At 40.3% G+C, this 27,221-nt stretch overlaps 1 protein-coding gene and 1 non-coding gene across 2 annotated transcripts; both read right to left on the bottom strand.

Annotated features, from left to right (window-relative positions):
• Positions 1–90: 90 nt before the first annotated feature.
• LOC143287933 (eukaryotic translation initiation factor 4H-like) lies at positions 91–21,754 on the bottom strand. Its single transcript, XM_076596175.1, has 8 exons — positions 21,732–21,754; positions 15,887–16,163; positions 13,725–13,773; positions 10,384–10,448; positions 9,331–9,412; positions 7,418–7,777; positions 4,717–4,937; positions 91–3,839 (listed from the first exon to the last, which is right to left on the bottom strand). The coding sequence occupies exons 1-7, from the start codon at positions 21,752–21,754 to the stop codon at positions 4,765–4,767; spliced, it is 1,029 nt and encodes a 342-aa protein (XP_076452290.1). The 3' UTR covers positions 91–3,839; positions 4,717–4,764.
• Positions 21,755–25,490: 3,736 nt separating this feature from the next.
• Trnav-cac (transfer RNA valine (anticodon CAC)) lies at positions 25,491–25,563 on the bottom strand. The gene has a single exon. It is a non-coding gene; the product is annotated as a tRNA-Val (tRNA).
• Between the last annotated feature and the right edge of the window lie 1,658 nt (positions 25,564–27,221).

The raw sequence follows: 27,221 nt of genomic DNA, 5'->3' as shown, positions 1-27,221 counted from the left end.
GTATTTGCTACAACTAACATTTGTATTTCTACAGTTTTCTCTCCCCCCCCACCCCCCACTCCTTTTTTCTTTAAGGTCTACAAGTACACCTACCATTTGCATTGGAACAGTTGTTTTTTTTTCTTTCTCGTGTCTCTTCTTTCGGCACACTGAAACAAGTTTACTGTGCCGTGATGGCAAGCCGCAATGGTCATGCGCCTCTCTTTGCACTCGATGTAGCAACAGAGAAGACAGTGGTGTGAACAGACTGAAGGAACAAAGGCTTTGATGGAGACAACTAAGAACATACAGGGAGAATGAAGCAGACAATGTCAATTTGTATGTATCCTGATTGGTATGAATGTGATATAGGAAAGGATTTACAGTACCGTATATATAAAAAAAACCCAAAAAACCCAAATACATATCTATATCTATCTATATATATATATATATATATATATATATATGAATCAATAAATAGAGAGAGAGACGAGAGAGAGAGAGATAACAGTCGCCAATTCTTCACTTCCATAATAAAAGTCCACAAGACAAGAAAGTTGTCATGCCAAATAAAATAAAAAACATGGTTCTCTCCCTTAGAATTCAAACTTGTGTGTGTGTCCAAGTCAAAACTGATATTATATTTTAAGATGGTAAATTAAATAATCCACAACTGCTTTCTTGCATCAAGCGATCTACAAAGAAACTGAAAAGAAAAATATTTAGAAATATAAGGAAAGTGTGTGTGCCTATTTGACAGAGAGAGAGAGAGAGAGAACAGAATGGACGTTTGCAGGTATCAAGCTGCAGTCTCTATTTGGTTTCCATGATACAACATTCTCACGACTGCATTCTTGCTCAAAAACTCATTGAAACCTACAGAAGCTTAACCTGAATTGTAGCTAAAGCAGCAAACTACCAGATCACACACATGCACTCTCGCATAAGAAAGCAATTAACGCAGTTTATTAAATCATTAACACACACAGCTTTCATACTTTTTTTTTTTTTTTTTTTTGCAAACGTGGTTTACAAATCACAAAAATTTACAGGTGAAGATATTTCTTGATGGGTTCTGAAGTATCAATGGCAAAAAAAAAAAAAAAAAAAAAAACCTGCGAGATGAACAACAATCAGTAAATATATATTTTATACACAATAAAGCTGTTGTACTGACACTTTATACACATCCATGAACTAGAAAGGACACAACGAAAATCAGCTGTACAGAATATATCCTCTTTCTGTGGGGTCACCCGTCACTGCCGGGGATCTTCTGAGCAAGAAAGGCTGGATGACATCTTAAAATACCATCCTTCTCTTTCCTTTACTTATCTGCAGCTCCTCTTGTCATCCGTGTCACAACTCAGGGAAGCTGTTTGATGCCAAACCTTTGAGAAACTTGAGTGTTTCTTCACCTTCGATCGAGACGGTGTTTCCATGCACTAAAACATTAGCCCTTGACTAACTTTCACTCTTTTTTTTTGTTTGTTTTGTTTCTTATTGCATCAACCAGTTTGACATAAATTGTTTCATCAAAATTCAATCCACATAGTTAATTGTTATTGATACAGTTTAAAGTGATTAACTCACTCAGTACGGCCAGTCCTCTCTTCTCCTCTACACAGACCCCTCGTATGTCCAGTGGGTGTCTGAATGACCCAACCTTTAGCTTCCGTCGTCAGAATTGTGGTATTCATTGTCAGCATTCACCTCTTCAGTATAAGAGCCTTCCGCTTGCAATATTTTGATGATGGTAATTGGGGTGAAACACTGTTAACGTCGTCTCTTTCGCCGTTCATATGGAGAGAGTTAATCATCCATCAGTAAAAGATTAATCCAGCCACATCTCTGCTTAGAAGATCCCAAAAGTTAGAGCTGCCATATGGCTCCAAACGCTGCAAAAATGAGGGTAGCAGTACCAAACAACACTGTGCTACATAACTACTAAGAATAATCACCTACACATTTTTGAAGCAATGCAAATAGAAGCTCTCATTCTGAAATACAGACACTTCAAAACACAGTTCACAGTATCAAAACCAGCGGACGAAGCAATGAATTGACTCCCCCCCCCCCCCCCCCCACCCCCACCCCCCCCTTGCTTTCTTTCCACGCAGTAATGCTTCTCACTAAAATGCCATTTTTTTAAAATTGTTGCCACAAATCTTTCTCACCTACCTTCCACATTTTCTGCCAATTTGATTCTATCTTTCACACCCGTCTACCCTGTATGACCAAAAGTCCATAACTCTGAAGGTGACAAAGCAGGAGCTGGAAAGACTAAAACTACAGCCCCACAGCAAACCCTGCTCAGACAATTTAAAACCAGGAAAGAATTTAGCACTTTTCACACTGCCCTGGGAAGAGAAATGCCTGTATAAGTATGTTTTTTTCATTATGTATTAATCTTAAATCTTTACCTCTTTCTCCTTTTCAGTCGCTTCTTTCCGTACTGTAGGAATCAACAAGCTTCCACCTCACATACTCTGTCGACATACACTTCATTGTTTTACCACTTTTTTAACCACCATAAAAAAAGGTGATAACATACACAAAGGTGATTCCTTCGGCTTCATTTTTACCACTTTTTAACCAGCATGAAGAACGTTAACAATAACAACCATGAACAAACTTTTCAAAAGATAACAGATAATTCCACTGACAGACACCAAGGAGAGCCCGTTCATTTAACAGCTGTTACGTTTTTCCCAAAATTTTGTGATGAAAAACTGGGAACAACTAACTTTAGTCAACATATTACAGTGTTCAGAATGCCTTTGTCAAAAAATAAAAATAAAAAATAAAAAAAACCACATGGACAATTCTCCTTATGATTAAATCCATCACCAACCCACCCCCACCCAACTAGAAAAAAACAACAAAAACAAAAACAGAAAAAAACAAAACAAATTGAAAACACACACAACAGTTGGAAAGATGCTAGGAAATTCTCTACAAGACTCTACCCCTCCCCCCACCCAACATATTCACACACACACACACACACATATATATACAGAGCTTGTCAGAAGGAGCAGACATGGCAACACTATCTCCCAACAGCGGCAGGTGACCCCATCACCAGATTGTTTCATCACTGACAACAACACAAAAACAACAATACTGGTGTTCACAGGGACCAAAGACGCTTACCATAAAATGTACAGCATGGAAGAATGGTGCTACCCAGACACAATCACCATCGTAACATGTGCACAACATACAAGGTAATACCGCCTGTCGGTAAGCCCCACACGGTGCCAACTTACCAAACAGGCAACACTCTCCATATGATACAGCTAGAATAAAACGTCTCATATACAAAGCGCCACCCGCACAAGAGGCTAGTACTACTACCACATCGGACGCAGGGAAAGGAACCAATCTAAAAAGGGTCTCTCGTTCGCCAGTCAACACCACCAGCACCACCGTCACCGTCACACCACCACTGTCATTGCACCGCACGTTAAAAGGTTCATCAACGTACGCAAACGTGATAAAAACACAACGCCTGAAACACTGAACTTTGCCACTGGTATGCCACTGCAGCTTCCTCGTCCCGACGACACTCTCACTGGGAGTCCCACACAACAACGTCACTTCGCACAACTCGGAACACGCCCCCGCTCTCAGGAGCAGCATGGAGGGTAAGCAAGCCGATTCCAAGTATGCACAGGTCAAAGTTATCATCATTTTTTCTTCTTCTTTCTTTCTTTTCTTTTTTTCTTCTTCTTCCTTTTTTATTTATTTTTTTAAAACACGTCAGGATCAGGCTAAGTGTCAGTGGACATCCAACGGAAGTTAGGCCACAGAAAATATGCCTCAGGGGGGTTTCAGCTGCTGTCACTCTGACTCTGCAACAAAAACATTCATTTCTGTTTATTTATTTTATTTATTCTTTTATATACTTGGACTATAGTGTTATTATTCACAATACTTCTTGTCAATTTAACTGTTGTGTGTATTGCAATGGCCAGAAAACATTTCAACATTCCATCTTCATCATCATTTCCATTATTTTACTGCTCAGATATTTCGCTAACTATCGCATTCTGAACAATTCCCACAGAAACAGACTTTGAGGCAAAATGGCAAATAAAGAGTTGTAAATTGTGAGCCAGTCTGAATGTTCAACAAGTTTTATTAACTCTTGTTCATTCAGTACCACCTTTCTGAACACTGGCATGCAATGAACATGACGACAATGTTAGCGTAGTCAGTCAAGAATTTTCTTTTTCTTTCAAGAGAGAGCATGTCTTGAAACTGCAGCTTAATGGAATCTGCCAAATGTGACTTCACTTGTCCATTAATCTGTTATGTGATCTGAAAAACGAGCAGAAGGTTTGTTTTACTGATCTCGAGACAGACACAATCAAATATTTTAAATCAGGAAATCTGGTATAAATCTGGATGACTTCCACCCCTACACCACCAGGCTGAGGGCTGGGAGTTTGTGGATTCCAATTCCAACGGAAGCCAGAATATCCTTTGGGGAATTTCCTGTCTAGACCGATTCCTACCCACTGCCCCCACCCACCAACCCTCCATGACACACACACATACACAAAAACAAACACATGCACATACACAAACACACACTCTTTGTGAGTCCAATACCTCTCACAATGAACAGATGTTCAATGAAAAGAACAAATGCAACAGCAGTGAAAAGATCATTCAACCTGAAGAACAAAACACACAGTGCCCTGAGAACGACCCATACAAACTCACCATGACATGAGAATAATAAAACAGAAAAAAAAAGAATGACGGCGACGATCAGTGACTGCTCTCACTGGTGTTCCGGCTGCGGCTGGCCTCCACCCTGGCTTCATCTCGGGGTCGGCCTGTACCAAAGATTTTGCTGTCTCGCGTCGTGGGGTCACTGGCGTTGAGGGGCTTGTCCACCGTGCGGGGCAAGAGCTTTAACCGGGGTCGTCGGGATGCGGACTCTGCAGCAGAGGCACCCACATTTTGACGTTAACCCATTGCCAGCTTTAACAAAATAACTGCAGTGCACTATAATGACAATCATCTTACATGGATGTTTCTATTTTGCAACACGTTCAGAAGAAAAGTTTGAATGATTATCAAACCAAAAAAAGAATACACTGGCATGTATCAAATACAGCACAGATGTAGCCCTGATTTAATTCTTCAACAGTGATATATGTATGAAATATGCAAATTGGAACTGTAAATGATGATGGTGATGATGATGTTTCAGTAGGAAAAATATAACCTTTCATGCAAGAGAAAAAAGGGTTAATGATCACGGTGATGATAATGTTTCAATAAGAAAAAAAATAACACCTTTGATGCAAAGGACAAAACAAACAAACGAACAAGAAAACCTTGACAGCTGCTGACAAAATACGCTCATCAAAGAAGTGGCTGTCACATCACTGAGCGAGATAACGCAGGTCAAGGAGTCAGTCACCATTCTTTATTTGGATTTGACGATGACAGGCGCATTAGCTGAGTGGTTAAAGCGTTGGACTGTCAATCTGAGGGTCCTGGGTTTGAATCACTGTAACAGCACCTGATGGGTAAAGGGTGGAGATTTTTACGACCTCCCAGATCAACATATGTGCAGACCTGCTAGTGCCTGAACCCCCTTCGTGTGTATATGCAAGCAGAAGATCAAATACGCACATTAAAGATCCTGTATTCCATGTCAGCGTTCAGTGGATTATGGAAACAAGAACATACCCAGCATGCACACCCCCGAAAACGGAGTATGGCTGCCTACATGGCGGGGTAAAAACGGTCATACACGTAAAAGCCTACTCGTGTGCATATGAGTAAATGTGGGAGCTGCAGCCCACGAACGCCAAAGAAGAAGAAGGATTTGACGATGATGCTGATGATCATATGAATACTTATACACCGTCTATCCTCCAACGGAGAACAAGCTCTAAGCGCTTTGCAAACACAACAGGCTGTCTACCTGGATAGAGCCGACCGACAGATGCCACTGGGTGCTCATCATTCGTTTCCTGTGTCATTCAATCAGGTTTCAGTCACACAAACACACTCATACAGGCAAGTAATATTTTACGTCTATGACCGTTTCATTTCTTTACTCCGCTATGTAGCTAGTCAGCCATACACCGTTTTGAGGGACCGCTGGGTGTGTTCTTGTTTCTATAACCCACCAAATGCTGACATGGATTACAGGACCTTGGCAAAACTGGCAAAAATCCCCACCCTTTACCCACCAGGCGCCATTACCGAGATTCAAACCTGGGACCCTCAGATTCACAGTCAACGTTTTAACCACTCGGCTATTACGCCACTTGGCTGTTCTTGGGATCATGTTAACCTTTGAGAAGCAGAATCAATTAAAACTTTAAAGTACACACAAAGAAGTTAATGAAGTGAAAATGGATGCCAAAATGATTGCACTTCAAGGTCCGGTAGTGAAGCGGATGATAAATGGTGTATTCGCAGAATGTGGGATACATGACATCATACACAATCCAGACCAACAGAAACTTCAGTATATTATCATACCGTCATCACACTTTTTTCAGCATTTTGAACTATACTGTGCGTTTTCCCCAAAATATTTTAATAAAAATTTTCAACATATAAAACACTCCGGATTGTATGGCTCTTTCTTACCACAGTTCAAAGTATGACCGCCCTCCCCCTCACAACCCCCACCCCCAAGCCCCCTCCACCTCCCCCAAAAAATAAAACCCAGAAGGAACACCTTGAAAGAGTGAAAAATCAATCCCAGTCTTTTCTCCCCCCCCCCCCACCCCCCTCCCCCACCTCCTTTAAACAAGTGATCCCCAGCTCAAAGCAATTAGTAAACGTATGAGCTTGGATCACAATAACATGAAATGAAAATTCCACCATCATATGACCTGGATCTCCCCTGCATCATGATCACTTCTGAACACACTGAACCAGATGCAAAATGTCATTGGACGATGACAGTTGTTTTGAATATGCTGGACACTGACCCTTTCAACATACTCTGTTTACGCATACCCAGATTCAAACACTCAACTGTTGGCCGCCGTTCTTTCTCTGTTTCTGGACCTTGCAATTGGAGTGAACTTCCTTTTTCGCTTCGTCAAGTCTCCACACTCAGCTCTTTCAAGTCTGGCCTTAAAACCCACCTCTTCCCAAAATAGCCTCCCTTGCCTGTCCTTCCTTGTCTTTAGTTTCTACAGTATTAGAGTTATGCATGCGTGTGAATGATTGGTGTGAAAGCGCTTTGATTTGTCTCTGCACAAGATCCAGCGCTATATAAATACCATTATTATTATTATTATTATTACATACGTATGAGTAGTGCAGAAGGATGCCAAAACACACACACACACACACATACAAACACACACACACACACACACACAAAAACCAAAACAACACACACACACCAATACACCCCATCCCCACCCCAAACGCACATTACCTGGTGAAGGTTCCCGAAACTCTTGCGACGCACCACCGCTGTCTCTTCGCTGGCGCCGATCATATCCACCACCACCGCCGGCACCACCACCACCACCACCACCACCACTACGCCCTCCGTAGCCGCCAGGTCCCCCCCGGTCTCCACTTCGATCATAGCGATCTCGATCACCGCCTCTATAACCCACTCCTCCTCCTCCTACTCGTCCTCCTCCACTGCGGGGAGCACGGTCGTTAAAATGGCCGTAGTCACCCGGCCCCCCTCCCTGTCGGCCAGCCCCTCCTCCTCCACGGTAGTCGTCCCCCTGTCCTCCCCAGTTGCCTCCCCCTCTTCCTGGGCCACCGCCACCTGGTCGACCACCTGCTTAAAAAAAAAAAAAGAAGAAAAAAGTAGATTTTTTTTTTTTGTATGTGTGTATGTGTGAGGAGCAAGCCAGTCTCTCCCTCCCATTTCTCGGAGAACTGAAATCATTTATAAATTTTGGGGTTTTTTGTGTTTTTTTTTTACCTTATTCTGCTGAGATCAGTATGAGTAAAATATTCTAACCTTATCCTGCTTACACCAATACTTGTCAAATGGTTTTTTGTTGTTGTTTTTATCGCCTTATACTATTCACATCAGTACTGGTCAAATAGTTTTACCTTATCCTGTTCACATCAATATTAGTCCAAGATTTTTTTTTTAACCTTATTCCACACATCAATACTGGTCTTTTTTTTTCTTGTCTTTTTTTTTTTTATCACATCCTGTTCACATCAAGACTTAAAAAGCATTATTTTACCTTCCTTCAAAACACCAGTAATTTTTGTTTTAACCTTATTCTACCCACATCAGTAGTAGTCAATTTTTTTCACCTTATCCTGCACACATGAATACCAGTCAAGTTTGTTTTTGTTTTTTTTGTTTTTTTAAATTTAATCCTGTTCACGTAAATAGTAGTAAAGTTTTTTGGGGGGGTGGGGGGATGCTATTACTTAATCCTGTTCACATTAATACTAGTCAAATATTTTTACGCTATTCTTCTAACATTAATACTAGTCAAATAGTTTTACCTCGTCTCGCTCATATCATTTCCAGTTAAATATATTCATTTTTACCTTATCCTACTCACATCAATGCTGGTAAAACATTTTACCAAATCCTGCAGACATCAATACCAGTCGAGTAGTTTTTTTGCGTTATCTCGCTCACAACGGTAGAAGTCAAAACATTTTTACCTTATCCTGCTCACATCAATACGAACAGCTTGTCAAAGTCCTAAAATCAATCAATGAATCCACTCCCCACCCCACCCACATAGACACTGTTTTATCATCTTGATTTGCAACTGATTGATTTCAAACAATGAAATGAGCAAAAAAAAAATCCTCTGCTTCACCAGAAAAGTCAGGTACCCATTCACACTTGGTTAGAGTAAGGAAAATCATGAGCAAATATAACTTTCTCCAAGGTCACAACACCATGCCAAAACGGGGCCTCAAACCCTGATCTCTGGTGAACACTGCTTTCGCCAGGGAGAGCGCGTCGCTATACTGAGAGCGCCACCCATTTTTTTTGTATTTCCTTCTGCCTCCAGTGTTATTTGTTTTCCTGCCGAAGTGAACTGTTCTACAGAATTTTGCCAGGGACAATTTTTTTTTGTTGCTGTGGGTTCTTTAACGTGCGCTGCATGAACACTGCACGTAGGACCTCGAGTTATTGTCCCATCTGAATGACTAGCATCCGGACCACCACTCAAGGTCTAGTGGAGGGGGAGAAAATACTGGCCACCGTGGGACTGGAACCAGTGCACTCAAGATTCTCTCACTTCCTAGGTGGACACATTACCACCAGGCCAACACTCCACTCTTAGGGATGCTACTGAATGCTGCATCCACCACAACCCAAAGCACGCGCCCAAGACGAAGCATTACCTCTGTCACCTCCTCTCCCTCGGCCCCGGTCATTCTTGCGCCCCTCAGCGATGTCCACCCTCAGGTTTCTGTCCTCAAACAACTGAAAGTAAAAATCCAATAACTTGTCAGTATTTAGAACATCACTATGTCTTCAGCCTGTACCTTCTAATGAGCAGAGTATATACATTTTGTATCTGTAAACCTTTGTCTGAATAAAAAAAGTGTTGTGGGTGGTGTGGGGGGTGGGTGAATGCAATAACGGTGCCTCAGTTTTTTTCTTTTTCAGCTCTGTCAACTCAGGGCTGGGTGTATGCATGACAGGAACCACCATGAACAGGATGACGTGGAGTACAGCATGATAATGCAGTCTGAACACCAGAACAAACCTCCATAATATCAACATCATTATTATCAATGTGAACCTTCTCAAACACAATTAAGTCATTAATTTTTTTTTTTTTTTACTCATTCAGTGCCTATATCAGCTGGCGTCCTGCACAAAGTGTTGCCATAGTATCTATAAGACGTCCACTGAGGTCCTGGATCAATTCCCAATTTTCCTTCATCGGAGTTCTGTTCAAAGTACATAAACATACAAATCTGAACGATTTATTTTAATGTGTCTGGATTTAAAGGATACTATTTAGATAAGCGTACGTCTGGTGGAAGACCCCTTTCAAATCGATAATGATCAGCTGACTGGACTACGAGAAGCAAGCATGGAGTCATATCAAGTCCAACTGGCGCCAATGCTCTGATGGGCGAGAATGGGTAATATTCAACTTGGCTGAGTTGTTAAGCTGGTTCTCCCCACCACCCCGCCGTGACAGAAAATGAAACAACAACAAAAAAGAAAAGCAACAACAAGTTTTTAAAAAATTGTTTTAGCCATCTCTTACACTATATTCCCAAATAACCATGTCTGAAAATCATTACTCAGTAATCTTGATGACCTAAAATACATAATACAATATAAAAAAAACCTCATACATATCACACACACACACCAAAAAAAAAAAAAAAAGAAGCCTACAACTGGAGTGTCAATGAATAAAAACACTGAGTGCTTACCGCTCCATTATATGTCAAAGCTTCCTGCAAGGAGTCAGTGTCTTCAAACTCGACGTAGGCGAACCCTGTCAAAAAGAAATTGGTAAGAAAATGATTATCCTCTCACCCACTACGCTACAACATCATGAGGATATTATGACATAAGTTGGAGTGTTAGATAATAAATAATTGGGGAAAAAAAATTGTATTGTTGTTAACCTTTAGCCTGCTTGGTGGACGAACAGCGTATGTCCTCTCTCCGAATCGCTGACAACGCTGTGTGGACGTACTTCGTACATCCAGAGCCAACGCCCTACCACTTTCAAACCGCATACTGGAAAAAGACAAGACAATGAAGTGCACGAGTAGCTCCTCCTTGAAGCTCCATTTCGACAGAAGGAAATAAGGCCATCACTGGCCCAACTGTATTTTAACACATGTATGTTTGTTGTTTTTCTTTTGGTGTGTGCGCGTGTGTGCGCGCGTGTGTGTGCATGCGTGTGTTTGTGTGTGAGTGATTGTGTATGTTGTGTGGTGTGTGTGTGTGTGTGTGTGTGTGCACGCTCTTGTTTGTTTCGTTTTCTTTTGCTTTTGGAAACACCTGACAAACTTTACAAAATACACCAATGGCAAATCAAAATGGCTGGGCATCATAATTATGATCACACTAGAAGAAGCAACTGAGACAATGAACAATGCATGATAAAGCAGACATGGGGGACAAAGACTTTGATGTTGATGACATTGAACTGAGTGAGGGTGACAATACCAGGTTGAAGCAGACAATAGCCATTTTGACTAGTTAGAATCAGACTAACAAATACACACAAAAAAAAAGACAAAAAAGACTGCCACATATACAGCAAATTCTGAGCTGAACTAAACTGCCAGCATCATTTCCGGGAGTCCCCTCCCGGCCCTCCATTTGCACAACCTATGGTGTATAATGTGATGCAAGCAGGCTAAGGGTTAATAAACCTAGCCATGAATCAGGGATCAATAAACAATATGTAGTGTAAATTAATTAATAAAGAAAACTAGCAAGAAAAAGAAAACAGAGAAAAAGAATGGGGTCAGTTTAAGAGCTTTACCCATCATTCCCTTCAAAGCAAACAAACAAAAATAATAATACTATAATTACATGTAAATGCACAAGGTACCAGGAGATACATCAGAGATGAGTTCCAATTCCTATCTCCATCACCCTAATTTTGGCTCTCAAAAACAAAACCATCTTTTTTGATTTTTTTAAAGAAGAGAAAATAGCAACAAAGAAATTACAACAGAAAATAATGACATTTTGTTTCGGTGTCAGCTTTAATGAGGTGATTTTTTTTTTTTTTCATAAACATATGTCTCTTTTGTCTTTGGTAATGCCTGATATAAAAACTTTTTTTTTAAAAGCTTTAATCCTTGACAAAAGTATAAAGCCCAAATCCTGCCAACCCAAGTAAGACTTTAGAGCAGCATTTTCATGATTCGAGCGTAGCACACCAGCACATGACAGAGTCAGCACCAACACTCAATATTTGTCCCACTGGCGTTCCAAAAGAACACAGAAACTGACGTTGCTGCAGCTGTTCCCTTTCAACGTGTCTGAAGGTTCTAAAGTGAACTTGAACATCATTCATTCTGTCATGTGACAATCTGAAGTCAAGCCAACACACGGCGCATACAAGTGTGGTTTGGGCTCACAGACAATGGTCAAATACACGGGAATTCTTTGCTGTAAGTGTAAGCTTCTTGGAAGTACTGTGCGGACGCTTGTTTCTTGGCTGTCAATGTCAGTTCATCACAGGCTATTTCTCCAGGCAGACATTTTCTTTCTAACAACAAGGAGTGCCGGAGGTAGGTGAACGCTGGTGGGGAACAGGAGCTGGAAGGAACAATTTAATTCTCCTGAATGTGAAGCAGGGAAAAACATAAACCGAGTTATGACTGGCTCAGGCTTATCACAGGCCATACAATGAACATTCTCACTGGCTGAAAGCACAGAGCATACTCCTTCCCCTTTTGCGCAAGTTCAGCTGGCTCACAACATCAAACTAAAATTGAAGAAGAAAAAAAAACACAACAACCACCAAACAACACTGCTTGATTTTCACAACTTCAGTGAAGCATCTTTATTGTGAATGTAGCATCGTGATGCTCAAACAGAGCATGCTACCCTCAATCAAAGTGTAGTAGTTGGAACATCTGCTAGCATGGCAGAAACAACTCAGCCCTTATTGGAGTCTGTGCCACTGACTCTCACCAACCATCTGAAATCCATTTTTCTAGCACACAAGCTGACACTGACTTTTGGGGGGGGGGGGGGGGGGGGGGGGGATCTTCTTCATGCTTTGTCTTGTTGGTTGGTCTGTTTCTCATTCTCTGCATGGTTGCCGTTCTTTGTTCAACACGGCTATGATGTAATGTTCATGGTTTCCATATAAAGCCCTGTTTAGAGATGGAAACTAAAGTGACAAATACATATATCAACTAGTACAGGGTGTAAAATTATCTATTCTGTGTTTTGCTCCTCAGTGCAAGATGATATATATATATATATATATATATATATATATATATATATATATATATATCTGTGTGTGTTTATCAATAGCGTAAATGGCAATCCCCAATTCATCAAGCTTTTCAAATTCCGGCGTTTATGAATATGTTTATGTGTGTATGAATATAGTATGATTATATGAGTGAAAAAGTGTGTGTGTGTGTGTGTGTGTGTGTCTGTGTGTGTGTGTGCGTGTGTGTGTGTGCGTGCGTGCGTGCATGTGTGTACTTTTCATCAATAAAGTGTACTCTATTATTATTTTCATTTAATAATCTTGATATATCCTAGTTGGTTCTTTTTCTCCTTTTTTTTGTCGGTTTTTTTTTCTTGTGTGTGTAGATATTTTGATGTGAGAATGTTTTGTAATGTAAAAATGGAAAAACTGAATAAAAATGTTTGTTTTTTGTTTTTTTTAAATGATGTAATGTTCACTCTGATGATTAATCTATAAAAAGAAAAAAAAAAGAAAAATATATATATATCACACGAATCAGAGTATTTTTCTTTCTTTTTCTTCCTTCTTGTTGCAGAGCTTAGATGGCTCGTAATATGGAAGTTTAGCGGAAGAGACTGCCAGAGATTAGCTGACTTCTTGTCTTCTTTCCCATTTGATCAAATGAACTTCAAGTATTACCGGTCCACATTTCATTTTCTTCCCTCCCCCAACACCCCCACTCCCTCCAAATTCACAAAATCATTCAAATCAATGCTCTCAATTAATCAATACAAAGAAAGAAACAGACAGGCTAAAATGTACACGCAGCACCCAAGCTGTATTGAGAGTGAAAACAAACTCTACATCTCTTACCTTTGAACTTGTCAGTTTCTTTGTCTCGCACCAAACGCACGTTTTTTACCTGGAAGCAAAGAAAACCCTCCACAAGTCAATCCAAGATCTTTTTTTTTTCTTCTCTCTCTCTCTAAAGAAGAAAGGAATAAAATTCACAGGCGCATAAAAATAACATCCGTTCTGTTTCAAGGCATGTTTTCAGTTTGTTTGTTAAAACCATGTTCAGGCTAAAGTATTGGCAACAACAAAAAAAAGGACACTTAAAAAAAAAAAAAAAAAAAAAAAGATTTTAAGAAAAGATATTCCAAACTGTAAAATAACAAGTTTAGTGACGCAACTGTGAAAGTCACGCATGTATATACTAGCCATCCGCATCAACTTTATATTGAGAAGCATTGCCGAGCGCACACCATGATCAGTGGACCTTCAGAGCTCCACATGTCAAACAATAATCTGAATGGGCAAGCAATACCTCAATGCAGTCTTCTCTTTTCTATTTCTGAAGGCATACGGTAAGCAATGACCTTTCGGTGCCTATGGATCTGTGATTGTTTGTCATCAGATGACTGAATCATCCAGAGGAAAGAAAGATCTTTCTTTTCTTTTCTTTCTTCTTTTACTGCTGCCCCATCATCTGCAGCATTTTACTCCCCATCAATTATTCTGAGTCCCCCCCCCCACCCCCCCTCTATGCACAGCCACATCCAGATTTGTCTGTTAAAGTCCTACTGTTGGCAGTCCACAGGTAACTACCGATGTTGGGTCACCAGAAGGCCACACACCAATGGAGACCATGCAGTGTTGCTGAGCCACTTTGGTGGTGTTCAATAGTTACTGTTTTACGTACACAGGACACCACCTACTAAGTGCCCTACTGACAGCAGTAACTTTGACAGACTCACCCCAAGCATGTCAAGTGGAGGGGGGATCAAACAGATTTCTATTTAGCCTGATATCCCAATTGAACCATATAATTATGTGACCTGGTTCGAGACAAAATTTGACCAAAAAAAAGAACGCCAGAGAATCCACAGACAGACAGAAAATACAAAAAACTTAGCCGTATGGAAAGCACAGGAACAGGAGTCATAATGGCTGCCGGAAAGAGGAGGTTACCTACTTCCAGGAGGTTATCGGCCGTAGTTTCGTTTTCTCCGCATAGGCGGATAGTAGTTTGCACAGGCAGGAATGTCAGACCCCTGCCGGAGTCTGCACTAGATGGGTCACGGTTAAATATGTGTAATTAAATTCTATTTTCTTGAGAGGTGGCTAGATGTTCTTTTCCTCCTGATACAGAAATCATTTATTTTGTTGTGAGAGGAATAAATTTTCCTTTCCTTCAGAGAAAGAAATTAACCAGTTTGCTGTGAGATGGCTCAGTGGTCAGCATTCCTTTGCCTACGAAAAAAAAGTAACTGTATTGTCTTGAATTATACTGTGTCATCCTTTTTGTCACAACTGATTTCTCTGTGTCTGATTCGGGCTGTGCTCTCCAGGTTGAGCACACACCCACAATGCAGCACCACTTCCTTTTTTCTTTTCTTTTATTCTTGATAACTCTTTCTGTCTGCAAGTGTGTATGTTTCACAATCAAAATGCATTTTTCTACAGAATTCTGTGAGGGACAATGCTTTTGTTGCCATGGGTTATTCCTGACGCATCATGCATACATGACCTTGCTTCATCATCTCATCCAAAAGACTAGCACCCAAACCACCACTCAATCTGTCATTCAGAGGGCTCAATATTCCTTTCCCTTCCTGAGAAAGAGATTGCTTAGTTCTCACCTCAAAATATTCCTTTCCTTCCTGAGAAAGAGATTGCTTAGTTCTCACCTCAAAATATTCCTTTCCTTCCTGAGAAAGAGATTGCTTAGTTCTCACCTCAAAATATTCCTTTCCCTTCCAGAGAAAGAGATTGCTTAGTTCTCACCTCAAAATATTCCTTTCCCTTCCTGAGAAAGAGATTGCTTAGTTCTCACCTCAAAATATTCCTTTCCTTCCTGAGAAAGAGATTGCTTAGTTCTCACCTCAAAATATTCCTTTCCTTCCAGAGAAAGAGACTGTTTAGTTCTCACCTCAAAATATTCCTTTCCCTTCCAGAGAAAGAGACTGTTTAGTTCTCACCTCAAAATATTCCTTTCCTGTCATCACAGAAAAAAGAGATCATCTTGTTCTCACCTTGAGGTCTTTGAAGATGAGCTCCAAGTCTCCCTGGACCAGACCCTGGGGGAGGTTGCCCACGTAGACTGTGTATGGGCCGTCGGACGGCACAGACCTGCCCCCTCCTCCTCCTCGGCTTCCGCCACCACCACCACCCCCGCCACCAGCTCGGTTTCCACCCCCGTACGCACCCCCGCCTCCACCACCTCCGCCATAGCCACCACCTCCTCCTCCGTAGCCACTTCCTCGTCTTCCTCCGTCGTTGTACGATCTGTATCCTCTGTCGTCGTAGTCTCTGAGGAAGTAAGAAGGAGGACTGTATGTGTCAGTGACAATGTGTATGCATTTTTGTTGTTGTTGTTGTTGTTGTTGCCTGAGCATAGGAAACAGCGCACTGTGAAATGCCTTATCACTTTTACATTGACGATGAATTATCACTGACTATGTATAATTCTACAAATCAATGTCCAATAGCAAAACACAGTGTGATCACCGGCTTATAGTTCCAATTTTCAAAAGAAACATTTTTCACTCAGTCAATCAAGGTGCACGGAAGGGAGAAAAAAAAACAACATCAGCTCGAGCTTGCATAATTTATATCAGTAAAACTGTGAGGTGGACAGGTAGGATTTTGCTGTTTGTTTGTTTCTTCTGTTGTTCTTTTTATGAGCCACATACCACTGTTGCTGTTCCCATGTATTTATTTGTAATCTTCCATATCGCCAAAATGGGTGAAAAGAAGGCATTAAAATTCTTGAAATAAAAGCTTGTATGGGCTTGTTAATATGATGTGTATACATGTGCATGCGCTCATTTTTTTTTTTTTTTTTAAATCAATCATTGTTGTTAAACATGTGACTGCTCGTCTTTAAAACAAACAACAGCAAAATTTAATAATTATATAATGATAATCCATGTTACCAATGATCATCATCATGTATAATAATGGATGTGACAATTAGCATTATAATGAGAAATAATAAAATTGAATTTAATAATGATTCATTCGTTCTTTAGTTTAACGTCTTTTCACTTAAACGATATAAGACAAAATAATGATACTAAGATACTACATTACTAGTAACAAAATTAATATTACAAAAACTACTACAACTGCTCCAACTACTAAACCACTACAAGTAACAACAATGCAGTTTAAAAAATAAAACAAGGAATTATACTACTACCAATACTACTACTGCTACTACAACAACAACTACTACTACTAATATTAATAATGCAGTTTGTTGCACTTGTTCTCACCAAGTACTGATCTCACCTTGGAGCTTCAACAGCTTGTACAGACTTTTTTTTAGTTGTTAATCATGTTTTCTCAAGTCAAATTCAAAACAACTGTTTGAAAAAATAAGAATAATAAAATAAATAAAATAAAATAATCTGTGGTTATACAGATGTAGCCAAGACTCAATTAGTCAATATGACAAAACTGAAGATCAGACAAATGCCTTTTTAATTTTATCTTAAAATATATTGTGATGTCATTTTAACCCTTTAACTCATGAAACTATCAGTGATTTTTGTAAATTAATCACCAACCTCTAAAAAAAATAAATAAATAGATATATAAATTAAAAAAAATAAAAATAAAATCATGCTTGAAAGCATGTAAAAGTATATATTTTCTTGAAGGAAAATGAATAGAGAATATAGTTATCAAAACTTCAATATTGACAGGATGAGATTAATTCCCAATCAGGGGAAGATAACTCAGATTTTTAGAAAAAGAAAGCACTCATATTTTGTGAAAAAAAAATGAAAAAAAAGAAAAAGAAAAAGAAGAATCAAAATTTCAAGTTTGTTTATATTTCGGATGGAAATATTGCCAAAATGTTAGCAAATGTATCAGCCACAACAACCAAGTGCAATTATCTTGTTTCCTGCGCTATCATGTTGTTTTAAACATAAACACAACACATAAGCACTCACATACTCCCCTCCACACACACACACACCTTCCCACCCACACACCCACAAACACTATCATACAATATTATTTGTGCCTGCCTATGTGTGCATATGTGTTAGGGTAGCTGTTAGATACACATGTATGTTAAAATGTATGTATGCAGCGTGTGTGTGTGTGTGTGTGTGTGTGTGTGTGTGTGTGTGTGTGTGTGTGTAGTCACATTTTGGTGTAGGTATGTAACATAGATATAATGTTTTATGTTAACAAAAGCGTTTTTGTAAAGCACCTAGAGCAGATTTCTCGATAGTGTGCTATATAAGTATCCATTATTATTATTATTATTAATATTAAAAACCAAAAACTCACTGTAAACAATATTTTGGCTTGAAGCTTTCATCTAGAGTGTTTCATAGTAGATGAAAACCCCAAAATGAAGGTTTCAAGCTAAAATACTGGGCTTTTTCTATACCCACTTCTGACATGCCCCCGCCCCCTCTTGTTGATGTTCCATAGAGTTAGAGCACGCAATCATCATCAGGATTACCAGAATCACTTCAAATGATCAACAACATCACTTTCATTTCCTATCATGTTTTCATAGTTGCTATTGTCAACGTTGTGCAGAAAATCAATCAAAACAAACACACACAAAAAACAACAAATCAAACACATGCAAATCAAAACAAGAACACAAATTCCAGTATACTGACTAAGCACGTGCACACACAACATATGGCCTGCATACACACACATACACACAAATACACCACAGACTGAAGCCCACTGGTACAATGCAAAGGAAAGCATCACCAAATCACCAAACTCCACTGCAGCAGACTGAATTACACCAACACCATAAAAAGCCCAGAAATCAAAGTGACATGAACCAGCACACTCACAATTACTCAAACCCAGCTGCAGAGACACATGAGTGGCAATGGAGCTCCTCAACAATCTAATCATGTGTTCCCCCACAATATGCCCAAAGTTAAAGCCCAAACAAGAATTAATAGTGGGCATAAGCAGTCAGTTAGACAAAGTACAAACAAGACGACAGACAGGGAACAAGACTAACAAGCCCCAGAAAACCAAGACGTCAGACCTTGACTTAAGACATGTTCACACTGTCTGACACTCAAAGAAATGCAAGAATAACTTCATAAGGCCTCACTGCTACTCTCCTTAATCTTGCCTCAGAGTTCTGTGTTCACATGCATGTACAGCTAGTAATTTTTTTGCCGCCAAAGCTGTTATCAGTGTTCATGTGATTGTTTTCATTTTGTTTTTAAATTCTGAAAAAAAAAACCCACTATAAAACCACAAAGGCAAATATATAGAACTAATGCATCAAGAACTGTATAAATTGCTCCACTCATGATATGAAATTTCAGTTGAAAAGAAACTTCAATCATTATTTCACATTGATACAGTACCAGTTCATCACAAATAAAAACTCTAAATGATTAACTGACACCACCTAGTAATAATGCAGTCTTATAAAGAAAAAAAAGTTCAGAACTAGTGTTAGTATTATTTCCCTCCCACTGAAATCATGGTAGCAACTGTCTGATGAACATCAAAGTCAGGACTAGTGCATGGTAGTAATAATTGCTACGTTCATTATATATCATGCAATTTCAGTTGAAAAGAAACTTTCATCATTGTTTCATGCTTTTTTTCTCCTTTAAATCATAGTAATGTGTTTGGCATATGTGAAAGGTACACTGTTATAAAGTTAACAGGTTCCCGTGAACTCTTAAAAAACAGCAACAACATGGTAAAGTTTACACAACATACACACACACAGAAACACACACACAAGGACCCACCACAAGCAGAAAAAAACTGTGGAAGATACGGACTACTAAGTGACATTTTTGTACTATTTTTCTTCCACTGTTTTTTTGATCCAGAAGGCAACAGGTGTCAATGCCAATATGGACCTGTAAAGTCAAAACACTCTGGCATTCAAAATGTTTATTGAAAAGCAACGCCTTTGTCAAACAACGAATACACACAAAAAATTAGACTCCCTCACCCCTGACTACCCCCACCCCGCCAAAAAATGACAAAACAAACAAACAAACAAAAAATCAGTTGTAAACCACAGTGCTTTACTGTTCACAAATTAAGCACATAGTCACACTTAACTCTTTCACCACTGGTAACTCGGAGTTATATAAGAACATACAGAAAATGTATGGTTTCATGGGAAAACATTATCATAATGATTTTCATAAGAGGCAAATCATTTCTCTAATCTGCAGATGGAAAATGAATTGTTTAGGACAAAATATGTCAGTAATGTTTCTTGCATCTGTGGTGCTCACATAACAACCGATCATATACCAACTTGCGATATGTTAAAGTCTCAAATCCCTGAACTGAAATCATCTTCAGTGATGACGATCTTCAGCAGTCCATTGCTAATGTATGACTTTTTCAACTCCTTGTTAAATAGTCCAGTTGGTTCGCTGTTATAGTTGTTAGTTTTTCATTAGAAATATGTTATATTGTTATGATTTTTTGTTTATTTTTTAAATAAAACTTAAATCAATAATTTTCACACACACACACACTTTCACTTACTCGTATACGTACACAGTAATCCCGTCCCCCCCTCGATTTTTTTCTTCCCTCGTCTGATATCACTTACAGTGAAAAGACGTTAAACTAAAGAACGAACAAACGAACTCTTTCACCACCAAGTTTCAGTGTGAAAAACACTCCCCAGAACCAAATATGTTTTTAGAAATGATGCTCTGATCAGAGTCACAGGCTTCGGTTCATGCCAAAACAACACAATGGGCTTGTTCACTACAGTCTTGGTCAAGGGGCAATGCCAACGATTAACCATTGTTCTATTGGCAGGAAACTGGTTGCAGCTGTTGAGCTTTGTTAGAATATGAAAAAATGGTCTTTCAACCTGACCCCTCAATGTTGACAAAAGTCACCTATGGCGGTGCACCGTCTAGTCAACGTTAATTGGTCATATAGTGAATTGTCCTGACAATTAGTATTATTACTGTTACTACAATCATCATCATTTTCTAAAAAAAAAAATATTATAACTAGTATTATTATTATTATTATCATCATCATTTTCTTAAAAAAATATTTTTATCATTATAACTATTATTGGTATTGTTATTATTATCATTACCATCATCATTTTTATTGTTGTTGTTGTTTTGTTGCTGATGCTGTTGCTATGTTGTTGTTTGAATTATAATTATCATTTCATTGCTGATAACTCAGTGTGGGTCTGTGTTGACCACATTCGATTTTCTAGTACTGACACTGTGATAGCAGACGATTTTTATGAATTCAAGGGAAACAAACAGTGATATGTCTGCTGAATGACCCACTTAAATTACGACGTATAAATAACAAGACGTTTGATCGCCTTCAGATCACATGAATGGGGCATTTGCGTCTGATGTCCGATCCCTATACATTGTGTATCTCAGGCTTGTCAGAGTTCAATCGACAAATCGTCAAAATGTCAGTAGTTGATAGATTGCCATGACAGCACTGCAATCACTGAATCAATGAATGGACGAATTGTTGCAGCCGAGAATGAAAAAAAAGGGGGGAAATGCATAGGCGCTCCACACAAAATAATAAAATGCATTATGGTGATGTTGAAAAATGCACATGCAGAAGTGAAAACAAATATAAAGACAGAAATTAGAGTGATAAATCCTTCACAATCAACTGGAAAAACATGGTCAGACTCTGAGACTCCGACGCTTCCAAAGCGATGCTGATCAGCACAAAACAACATGAATGCGCACAGGACATTCGATCAGGATAATAACGGAGATCCATATAAAGCATCTACTTGTATGCTCAAACACAATAGTCTGCATGCAAAATAAATCATGACCATACCCATCAAAACTACCCCCATATGAATAACGTTCCCTTCCATACCCTCGGTTGTCATAATCTGCCATGTTGAAAAGCAGGTATTCCGGTCAATCGCGCATGCGTACATGTTATGTTCTGTAGAGCCGGTGTATACCGAAAAAATATTCCAATCAATATTTGATCTGCTTAAAAAAATATAATAATAAAAAATAAAATAAAATAAACACACACAACTTCTCCCATCTCTGTCTCTCTCTGTATTTATGGCTCTGCCTGTCTGTCTGTCTCCTTCCGTCTCTGTTAAATGTTATGTCCAAAAATCTTGTTTCCAAACAACTATGCCACGAACGTAAAATTGGCTTATATCCTTCCGTGGTTGTAATCCCTAATTATTGTTAAGTGTGTGTCAGTATCATGTTGTAGGCCCAGTAAACCGGCATCAAGAATGCAAGTCGTCGAAGAAAAGGCTTTGTAAGCCAAACTTTGTCTCTCTCTCTCTCTCTGTGCTCTCTCCGCTCTCTCTGTCTCTCTGCTTGTGCCTTTATGTAGTATTGTGTACGCATGTTATGCCGTGATTTTACGTAGTCGGTATTTCGGTGTAGTGCATGCTATGACTTACACTGATGTGGCGTTGTGTAGTCAGTGTAGACCCTGTTTCAGGGCGGAGGCTGGATGTTAAACTTGAAAAGTGCGGCACCAGTGCTTATCAATTGTCCTCCGTCGAAAATAAAGAACAAGTTTGTCTTGTCGTGTCTTCTCTTGTCTTCTCTCTCTCTCTCTAGTCTCTCTCTCTCTCCAGTCTCTCTCTCACACACACACGTCACACACACCGTGACACACACACACACACACACACACACACACACACACATATATATATATATATATATGCAGAGTAGGCAGCTACTATCCCCGGACTATCTGGGCTAGAATTTAATCATTTTAGTGGAGAGTGTCTGTCAGGACTGAGACAGCGCTAAGCGCCAAATGCTAGTGTGGTTGTTGCCAAGTTGGGCAGCGAGTGCAAGAGTCTAGATCTGTAAATAGACTTGTGTATAACCAATCAGAATGTAAGGTGGATGAACGGTCAACCAATCAGCTGTAGTATATTTTAACCAATCAGAATAGGTTTTCGTTGTCTGGGACAATATCTTAGAGTTCTACGTGGGGAGTACCTATGTGTGTGCTCCCTGCGGAAGGCAGGTGTATTTTGCTCCATGTGTTTAGGATGTGACTTAGTGCATGGTGGTACTGTGGGCTAGGGACTTCAGTCCAGAGGTGATGGACTATTCCTTGTTTTCCTTGTGCCTGAAGCACTTGTTAGAAGTGTGCCGAAGGATTGTGTTGTTTGTTTTGGGACTAGGGTACTACGCATTGCTGTGGGTGAGCTACATCTTGCGTTACTAGTACAACGTTGCTGTGCGGCGAAGAACGATGTTATTCCTTTGTCACCAGTGACTGTGAAGTACGGGGTGTGAGCCAGTTCCCTTTTGTGTTCGTCGTCCTGGGAAAGCGTGGCCAGCTGGCGTCGGAGGACGTTGGATACGTGAAATTCCCATTGTGCATCTCCGTTCCTGTACATAGCCCCATAACCTTTTCTTCTGGCTGGATTTGCCTAATCATATTTTGTTTTACCGTCTATCCCACCCCTGTACATTCTCCCTGTGTGAGTGGTCCGACGTGTGGTAGGGGAAGCTGAGTGAAGGTTCTCGGACAGAGAGAGAGTGGAACGTTGGTTATCCACGTGTGGGGGAGCTGCGGTTACCGGAGGAGGCGGACTTCGGACTTCACCCTGAGGTCGACGAGGCAGGAGCCCGGAACGCTCGTGGTGAAGTGTCCCAGCGCGAGCGTGCTCTTCGATGAGAGGAGGGAAAAGGTGGTGGCCGTCGCGCGTTGATTTGTTGCTGCTGAAGATGTGGAGGCATCGTTTGTGTAGTGCGTGTGTCAAGTCATAACAGAGACGTGAGATAACAGCGTGTGTGGTGTAGTGCACAATGAGGAATTCCTCATTAGGAATTTTTGGTGGATGGTCAGCGTCTTCGGTGTAGCGTTCTAGTTATTTACTAGGTGTGCACCTAGAGGCCTTGTGGTGACTGCTTCGGTGGTGCATCGTGGATGCTTTGCTGAGTCGTAGGCATCGTGCTGTGTTCTAATGCGGTTGAGGAGTTCATGACGTCAGAGAGTTCTTCGTAAGTACTGTGTTAAATAACAAGGCCTGAACGGGCCTTGAGGTTGTCGGGAACTCCAGGTGGTGATTCGTACCGATCATAAGAGACCCTAGGAATGTCTTTTGCTCTTGTTGTACTTTTACCTTTGCACGCTGGTTTGTGAATGTTCTTTGATTGGTGACCTATGTATGTGGTGGTTGAGAGGTTATCGACCAGGCATTGAGATTGTTGCTCGCAGGATTGCGTGGAAAGATTGTGGGTTTAGTGTGGAGTGTGCTGAAGTTACCATTACGTCCCCCCAGAAGCGAACGAGAAGGCTGAGTGTTGAGTGTGTGATTAAGTGGGCTGTGCATGTGTTGTATGAAGGGAAATAAAAGGTTAAATTGCTATTTAGTGTTATATTGTGTTATTTTGTGTCTGTAGCTGGCGAATGTGGTAAAAGTTCTTCGTCACAAGTGTTTATTTTGTTGGTGTGATTGTTCGTGGGAGCCAGTCTTTAATTTTATTATTTACTGCCTGCCACTCCAGGTCGTCAAGACCTGACAGTGTCTTGCCCAAGTTACGTTCCCACTCTCAGCCGGTCTCGACGGTCCAAAAGAGTTTTAGGACTGACAGTCCGTCAGCGTTGGGATGGTTCCCAAAGGCCAACTACTGAGCCCCAAAGGCTACAGCACTAAGAGCCAGTGCAATTTTGCCTCAGGGCCTAGTTTGAGAGTCACTGATGGTCCTTCACAAAAGACAAAACTGGCTCCTAGTGCTGCAGCCTTGGGGGCTAGTTGTCAGTCCCTCAGTTTGGGAATCACCCCAACGCAGACTGTCCTAAAACCCTCCGTAGGCCGAGAGAGTGGGGATGCAGTAACTTGGGCAAGACATCTTCCACAAAGATCAAATTATAGCCGGTCCGGCCAAATAGTGGGGACTGACAGCAGTTACATGCTTTCTCTCAGCGCAGTTCTCATTTGTCACGTATTAGTCAGTATCGTATTTGTATTTCTCTTTTCACCACAACGTGACAGATTTTTCTGTGTGAAATTCGGGCTGCTTTCCCCAGGGAGCATGCGTCGCGGCTACCGACAACAGCACCACCCATTTGTGTGTGTGTATGTGTGACGGTGTGTGTGTGTGTGTGCGGTTTTGTGGGTGTTTTTTTTTTCCTGCGTGCAGTTTTATTTGTTTTTCCTATCGAAGCGTTTTTTCTACAGAACTGATTTGCCAGGAACAACCCTTTTAGTTGCCGTGGGTTCTTTTACGTGCGCTAAGTGCATGCATTTTTCTGTGTGAAATTCGGGCTGCTTTCCCCAGGGAGCGCGCGTTGCGGCTACCGACAACAGCACCACCCATTTGTGTGTCTGCACACAGGACCTCGGTTTATCATCTCATCCGAATGACTAGCGTCCAGTCCACCATTAAGGTTTATAATTTATAATAAGGTTTAGTGGGGAGGATGGGGGGGGGGGGGGGGGGGAGAGAAAATATCGCTTGGCGGCTGAGCCGCCGTGAGTCGAACCAGCGCGCTCAGATTGTTGCGGGGGGGGGGGGGGGGGGGGGTTGTGTGTCAGTGTGTGCCTATGTCAGAGTGTGTGTGTGTGTGACCTACACCCTCACCGGCCCCTGCCATACATAAAAAAAAAATGATATGGATGTCACAAAAAAATGGTTCGGCTGGGGGTCGAACCCAGGACCTCTCGCGTGTGAGGCGAGCGTGATAACCACTACACTACCGAACCTCTGATGTCTCATTTCAAACGGTGAGAGAAAGTTTCGTTTCATTTGTTCTCGATCTCTCTCTCTCTCTCTCTTCGTCATCCATTCATTCATTAAATCAATTCGTTCGGTCGGTCGGTCGTTCAGTTCGTACGTTCATCATTTCATTCATTCTTCCGCTCAAATTCGTTCTTTCACTTCACTCGACAGTCATTCATCTGCCATTACTTTCGGGTTGCACTAAAATTAATGATGAGGGATAATTTTGTGCGTTCTCTTTGTTTGTTCGCTTATTGTTAATAATAATAATAATGATAATGATAATAACAATAACAACAACGACAAATGTTTATATGGCGCAAATTCCCCGTATCGTGGGCTCAAAAACGCCTCACATGAAACAACACATTAATAAGTTTATATACATTATAGAATTTTGTGCACATAGACATATATATAGTGTTGTTGATATAATTTATATTATGATATAATTATTTTCTCTGTGGGAAAGACCACATGCAAGGGGGAGAATCTTGATATCCACCAAGACAATTCGTTCATGTACTTATCCCCCCCCCGGCTTTCTTCAAAATTAATGGTGAGTGAGGGTCTCGTTCGTTTAATTGTTTGGTTTTTGATGTCATTCATTCATTCATCCGTTATGTCTTTCTGTGAACGGTGAGCGGGAGTCGTCGTTCATTTATTTGTTCCTTTGTTTTCGTTTTGTCGTTATTTCAAGTTCATTCATTCACTCACTCATTCATTCATTCATCCACGACGACTTTCTGCAAATGTGAGTGACAGTTTCTCTGTTTCGTTCGCTCATTTTGTTTGTTGTTATTTATTCATTCATTCACAACGACCTTCTGCACATGGTGAGTGAAATTTTGTTTGCTTGTTTTCTGTCGTTATTTATTCGTTCGTTCGTTCATTCATTCATTCATCCGCCATGCTCCATGCAAATGTTTATTGCCAAAAGTTTCGTTTTGTTTCGTTCACCGATCGTTTGTTTGTTCGCTGTTCTTAGTTCATTCATTTATTCATTCATTTATTCGTTCGTTCTTTCACCTGCCATGGGTTCAGTTCTGCAAATGGTGAGTGAGGGTTTTTTTCCGTTTTGTCCGCTGTTCATTAATCAGTTAAATAATTGATCGATTGATTGATTAATGAATTAATTCAATAATTCACTCGTTCGTTCATTCATTCACCCGCCACGACGATCATCATGACAATTACAATGGCGGTAGCGAAGACATACGAGAGTGTAGACTCTGAAACTGACAACTATTTATTGTACTTCATTTGAGGATTACTGCAATGCATCGACGTCAAATTCAGCATCGTAATCAACTGCAAACAAAAAAAAGTCTTGGTATCTGATTCAACCTTTTATATCACTGACATCTATTTTGAATGTTCTTTCATTTCATACTTCTCTCTCTCTCTCTCTCTATATATATATATATATATATATATATGTGTGTGTGTGTGTGTGTTCATCATGTTTATGTTTACATCCTTCTCAGATTCAGAGAAGGCTAACAAAATGAAAATATTCTTTTTCAAAACTGTGTCAAAGGAAAACAAATCAAACCAACCAACCACACACACACAAACACACAGAAACACTGACACACACACACGCACAAAATACTGTGCCATCACCGTCAACATCTTCACT

The sequence above is a fragment of the Babylonia areolata genome, chromosome 12 (genome assembly GCF_041734735.1).
Source record: "Babylonia areolata isolate BAREFJ2019XMU chromosome 12, ASM4173473v1, whole genome shotgun sequence".
Classification (NCBI taxonomy): domain Eukaryota; kingdom Metazoa; phylum Mollusca; class Gastropoda; order Neogastropoda; family Buccinidae; genus Babylonia; species Babylonia areolata.
This window is presented reverse-complemented; position numbering and strand designations above follow the sequence as displayed.

Coding starts and splice junctions, on each gene's coding strand:
- LOC143287933 (XM_076596175.1), bottom strand. CDS start 21,754: ATGGCAGATTATGACAACCGAGG. Junction 16,164..21,731: donor GCAGATTATGACAACCGAGG/GTATGGAAGGGA, acceptor TTACTTCCTCAG/AGACTACGACGACAGAGGAT. Junction 10,449..13,724: donor AGAAACTGACAAGTTCAAAG/GTAAGAGATGTA, acceptor TCTTTTTGACAG/GGTTCGCCTACGTCGAGTTT.